Genomic DNA, 6,000 nt, shown 5'->3' with positions numbered 1-6,000 from the left:
GGCATTTAAGATTTTTCAAGAATAAAATATAAGCTTATTGATGGTTTAATAAAAACGATGGCAGAATGATAAACAATGAATACAAGTCACATCTATAGGTGAATCCAACCCTTCCGTAAACCAGTCCCATTCAGACATCTTTATACTTACAGGATGGAAGACTACATCCTGGAAGAGCAGCAGTTCTGAAAAGGACTTAGGAACCATGATGGATAATCAACTAAATTTACAATCTTTTAATGCAAATAACTGAGACTGAAAGATTTAAAAATGCAATCCTTGGAGGTATAAACAAACAAGCAAAGATATAAACTGAAAGGTTCAAGAATGTACCTGCACATACTACACGCACACAGCAATACCGAAATTACTGCCAGAATGCTGTATGCAGTTCTCATGTCCACGCTTTAGAATGGATTTTAAAACATCTGAATTTTCAGAAGAGCCGTAAAAGCTTTACAGTTAGAGATTTCATCTACATAGGTTATTAAAGTTAACATATTTTTTTATGTGAATAAAGTGTAAGAGTTTAAAACTAGAGTAGTTATTAGTTGATCTAATAGGCAGCTAGCTATGTGGTGGCCAGCAGCTGTAACTAAACAGTTCCAAAACTGAAGGAGGACTAAGAGAGTATGGAAAATGAACTAGCTGAATCACTCGAGAGACATGGAGAAATCCTCACACTTGCAGAACCTACATGAAAACTGGTGGTTTTTTTTGCTTTGTTTTGTTTTTTAAAGTATGTTCTACTGCACCCAGAAGATACAGGCTCCATGATGCAGAAATAACTAGATTGAATCCTAGGGATAATGGCATGCCAGTCAGAATATTTCATTACCATGGTCACTTCTGGCCTTAAAATCAGCTAGTCTTGTATTAGGTAGAAAGCTGCAGTGCATATAAGAACATTCAAACTAACAGATGATAATATAAACAACTCAAACTACAAATACAGTCAAACAGAATCAAGCAGAGCTGTGTTCATACATCATTGATTTGTATACCTTGCTGTTTCAATTAAAAACTCAAAATTATCCATTATGCCTCCAACTTTTACTTTCATATTTTTAAGTCTGTTTCAATGTATCTGATATTTACATATTATAGTATAATCATACCTACCATACCATGGCTTGGAGTAGGTTAATTGCATAGGAAGATTTACTATGTTTACATTTTTTTTCTTAAATTACTCTCTTTTTTTTTTTCTTTTTTTTCTTTTTTTTTTTTTTCAAAAAGCACAGTAAAGAGTCTGAGGACAAATTATTCAACTGTTTATCATACATAAGACTGCATGACTATAATACAAAGGGCTTGTCTTTTTCATTTAACGTTACAATATACACAGCAAGTCCGGACTAGATCTTACAATCTGAACACAGGTATTTAACCTTTTCCATGCTGTTTATGTTTACAATGCACAGAAGTCCTGTAACCAAACTGTGTAGTAAAGCACACAAAACTGGACTGTAACATAACACAGTATGCAGAAGCACTGGATTTTGTGGTTTCTTCTTTATGTAGGTTTGTTTTTTTTAACTGCTTCATTTTTTGGCGCTTGCTAAGGTGTGGCAACCCGTGCACACAAAAATACCCAGATTTCATATTACCCTTATATTCCTAGACAGCAGTAAGTACTGGATTCCTTTTTATATTGCTGAACTCAGCATCCTGTTTTTAAGGTGACAGCCTTCCAATTCCTGTAAACTTCTCTGAATCACTGAGTTTAAGAAGAAAAGAAAGAAATCAGGAAAAAACAACCCACTTTCATCCACAGGGTTGACATGTCAATAGAAAAGAAATATGGATCACTTGTTAAAAAAGTCGTGATTTACCAAAAAAATGGTAATCCCAAGTAATCGTTCTCATGTACATGGTATTCAGCTGCTGTGCTGCCACTGTAAGTATAAAAAAGTCCACCTTTTAGTCTGAAAAAAAATTACTTAGCCACGTGGAACTGACCAGTATGAACTCTGGAATTTCTGCTGAATTGACTTTTAAAAGGGCTTGCTGGCAGAGGTAGATCACTGCTTCTGTAATATACAATGGGCAAACAGTGTTAATCTGGGATGGGCAATCACTGAATCACTCTTATTCTTTCAGATGTTTTTCACCGAGCTTTTACTTCTAATGTAAATAAATCTCTGACCGGGCCCATAAATTTTGCAACTGCCAAGCTGACTGTGTTATATTAAGGCAGCATTACCCAAAAATTAGGCACCTGTTAAATACAGCCTGCTAACCTCAGGTCTCATGTGAGTGTTTTGCTTTACTCAGACTATTATTTTGGACCTGTTCATGCAATCAAGGTCTTGCCTTCAAGTTTACAATTATGTTAATAAGGAATACAAGAATCAAACTGCTGGTTTCATAGCTTCTGGATCTAGTGTCCCTTTTACCTTCAGAAGCCTGAACACATTTATAATGTAACAGATGTTATAGTCTTGAAGTAGATGTCGCTCTATTATGTTCAGTACACAGATTGCTGTAAATGTATTGGCTATGAATTCAACAACAGTTCCAGTTTTGTTTAAGCAATAGTACAGCCATAATTTTCAACTGACATTTAAAAATGGTCTAGTTACACCTTGTGTCAAAGTGCAGAACTGCTACATTATTGGTTACAGACATCTATGTGCTATAAAAACAGCTTTGGTACAATAAATTATCAAAAAAGAAAATAAATTTTTGTAAAATTCACAGCATAATTGTGAGGCAAAAAAGCAGTCACATAAAATTCTGCATTTTTAAAAATGTTCAGGATGAACAGAAGACGTCTTTGTGCAGAAGTAATGGTGGAGAAACCACGTGCCAAGAAAAAGCAAAAGAAAAAAGTAAAAAGCGGGAAGGGACACAGTTGTAGCTATTTCCATCAAACGCAAACCACTACTCCTGTGACCTTCAACCAATAAGGAAGTCAACTTTATGACACACGCAAAGTGACCTTGCAATACCTTACAATAAGTGGGTCACAAAAGTCTATTTTAAAAGAAAGGCCTCTTGAATTACCCATTCTCTGTGTTTTCAGCATTAAGGACTGTCTGCAAAAGCATGTCCAAAAGTGATTGCATCTGAAATGGTAGGCTCTTCTAACTTAAGAGTCCAAATCCATAAGGCCAAAGGTTATCCCAAAGACCACCACTTAGACCTCCCCACGACTGGCCAGGACCGACCCGTTGATTGCTTCTCAGTGCACCTTAGTTATGAAACCAGTCATATTTCAACACTAACTGACTGTGGTCTCCAAAATATGAGACACACAGAATCCCATTACAATTGCTGCTTTGATCCTCAGTAGATTCAGATAAGGAGAGTTCTGATCACCGCCACTTATCATGCTTAATGTGCCTTACAAACTCCATTACAACCGTCCCTTTTTACAACTGAAGAATATATATTTGTGTAATCTGAAGGTCCCTCTTTCTTACAGTACTGCATTTCTGTGCCCATGTTTGTTTGGGGAACTAAAAAAAATATATATATATTACTCACTCCTCTCCCACCCAAAAATTTCAAAGGGCCTTTTTGTAAATCATGTGCAATGCCGTTAAAAATAAACTAGTTTGCAACTACAGCTAACATTTGAACAATAATCCCTGTTGAATGAGACTGAAAAAAAAAAAAGAAAAAAAAGAAAGAACCCTCTTTCTCTCCTCCCTCCCACCCCCCCAAGAAAAAAGCAAACTATGACTAGGTTGTGGCAAGTTAAGATGGGGGAAGAAAAGGTGAACACTACTACGCTATCTGTTAAGGTGGGTCCGGACATGGCTCTTAAAAAAAACAAAACAAACCAAAAAAACTTCATTGTCCCTTTGCAATCTTTTCAAGTCTAAAAAAATAGTCAGCTTTGCCCTCCTGTAGCGGTTCAGTGAGTTTATCTCCTTCTGATTCAAGCAGCTTTGCACTTTGTTTTTGGAAAAACACCACTTCTATAAAAACACACAAGAAACAAACTTAGTTTCAGTTTAGTCACGAGCTAGCCACAGGACTTTGCTGAACACAAACTCCTGTCATGGGAGACTCTTCTCTATCAATCCCTTGCCTCATTGCAAGGTGTCCTTCAGTCATGTAATGAGCAGGACCTGTATTAGCAGAAAACTGGTACGTTGGATGTCCAGCTATGCCAGTTTCTTGGCGCGGATTAGAGTAGACTGTTAAATTCATGTCCATAGCTCCATTTTGTCCAAAGTCCAAGGTGTTAGCAGCCACTGGGCGGTTCTGATAGGCCTGATTGCCTTGGTTACCAGTAGAGGAGGAAGATGTAGAGGAAGAAGTAGTTGAGGAAGACAGGGATGTCATGGAGTGGTGACTGTGGCCCACCTCCATAGAATCCTGGGTGGAGGAGCTGTTTGTTGGAGAATTGTAGACCCTTGGCCTGGTCCGGCTACCCAAGGCTTGCTGTCCATGATGATGGTGGTGGTGGTGGTGGTGATGGTGGTGGTGAGAGCTATTTCCGTGATGATGATGTAATGCATTCTGTTGTTGAGGGGTTACATGGAAGGTGGTTTCTTGAACTGGATGGTTTTCAACAGTGACCTGTGTAGGAGCTTCAGTGGCTGTCCAACCAATTGGAGGAGGAAACTGTTGTCGAACCTATGTTAACAGAAAAAATAAATAGTAAGATGATGAATCATTTCTAATACACATTTCTAAATATAACTTAAGAAAACTACATTTGCATTCTGAACTTTTTTTTCATACAAGCAACAGAAGCATGTCCAATACATACATGACCTTACTGCCAAATTAAAGCAAGCCAGATCTAGAAACACATCAATTTGTTGAATGAGTTGAACTGCCTACTTGGGAGAAAAAGAAGCTTTCAGCTGCAAAGAAGTATGTATGATCTTTTCTGGTTTCCACTGGCTACTCCAGGAGCTGCAGTAGAACTTCTGATCCACACCTGGTGTATATCCTGCCCTCCTCTACTCAGACCTTGGCATCAGCAGAGCTGTTTCCTTCTACAATTACTCATTCCTTTCTCCCAGCTGCTGCTGTACAGTCTTTTTTCCCTTTTCTTGAATCTGCTATCACAACGGTGCAACCACAGTGTCACTTGCTGGCTCAGTTCTGGCCAGTAGCAGATCCCTTTTTGAGCCAGACAGAGCCTGCTCTTATCTAACTTGGGTCAGCTCCTGAATTTTTCTCAGAGGACACTCCTGCCTCCCTCCTCCACTAATGACATGACTCCTTGTCATGTAAACCTAATAGTATCAGGGATTTAATACTCTACAGAAAAAAATATATTAATCAAACAGACAAAAGCTCTACTTCAGCATACCTGTGGGCTGTGTGTTTCACAGTCCATAGCTTGAACAGCAGCAGTGAAGTGTCCACCACTGTGTCGATGCTGGTGTGTGGGGTCTGACCGTGCCCTTCCACTGTTGCTTGTTCCAGAAGATCCACCTATAAAAATCATAGCAACACAACAAGAGAGAAAATTACAGTAAGCAGTAAACAATGACAGCAAAAAGATTTAAATTGATTCAAGGTAAAAATACAGAACGTATGATAATCACTCACAGTTGTGTAAATCTACTTAATTTTTTTTTATTAGAGCAGTTGCCTGTTCTAGATAATGAATATATGTTTTTGATAACTATGACTGACATAAATTTTTCTGAATTACAACAGTGATATGACATTTCTCTGGGAAAGTCTCACAGAATCACAGAATGGCCTGGGTTGGAAGGGACCTCAAGGATCATGAATCTCCAACCCCCTCCCACATGCAGGGCCACCAACCTCCCCATTTCATACTAGACCAGGCTGCCCAGGGCCCCATCCAACCTGGCCTTGAACACCTCCAGGGATGGGGCATCCACAACCTCTCTGGGCAGCCTGTTCCAGCACCTCACCACTCTCTCAGTAAAGAACTTCTCCCTGACATCCAACCTAAATCTTCCCTCCTTCAACTTAAAACCATTTCCCCTTGTCCTGTTGTTATCTACCCTTGTACAGAGTTGACTCCTCTCCTGTTTATCGGCTCCCTTTAGGTAC

At 38.8% G+C, this 6,000-nt stretch overlaps 1 protein-coding gene across 1 annotated transcript in view; it reads right to left on the bottom strand.

Moving 5' to 3' along the window:
• Positions 1 to 711: 711 nt before the first annotated feature.
• Positions 712 to 6,000, bottom strand: part of DYRK1A (dual specificity tyrosine phosphorylation regulated kinase 1A) — a 54,792-nt gene continuing 49,503 nt past the window's right edge. The window contains exons 10-11 of the mRNA XM_010723513.3: positions 5,282 to 5,406; positions 712 to 4,593 (exon numbers count right to left, since the gene is read on the bottom strand). Coding sequence (XP_010721815.1) covers positions 3,970 to 4,593; positions 5,282 to 5,406 — 749 coding nt within the window. The 3' untranslated portion in view covers positions 712 to 3,969. The remainder of the gene's footprint in view (positions 4,594 to 5,281; positions 5,407 to 6,000) is intronic.

Source organism: Meleagris gallopavo, chromosome 1 (assembly GCF_000146605.3).
Source record: "Meleagris gallopavo isolate NT-WF06-2002-E0010 breed Aviagen turkey brand Nicholas breeding stock chromosome 1, Turkey_5.1, whole genome shotgun sequence".
NCBI classification, from domain to species: domain Eukaryota; kingdom Metazoa; phylum Chordata; class Aves; order Galliformes; family Phasianidae; genus Meleagris; species Meleagris gallopavo.
Note: the sequence above shows the minus strand (reverse complement) of the source record. Positions and strands in the feature narration are given on the sequence as shown.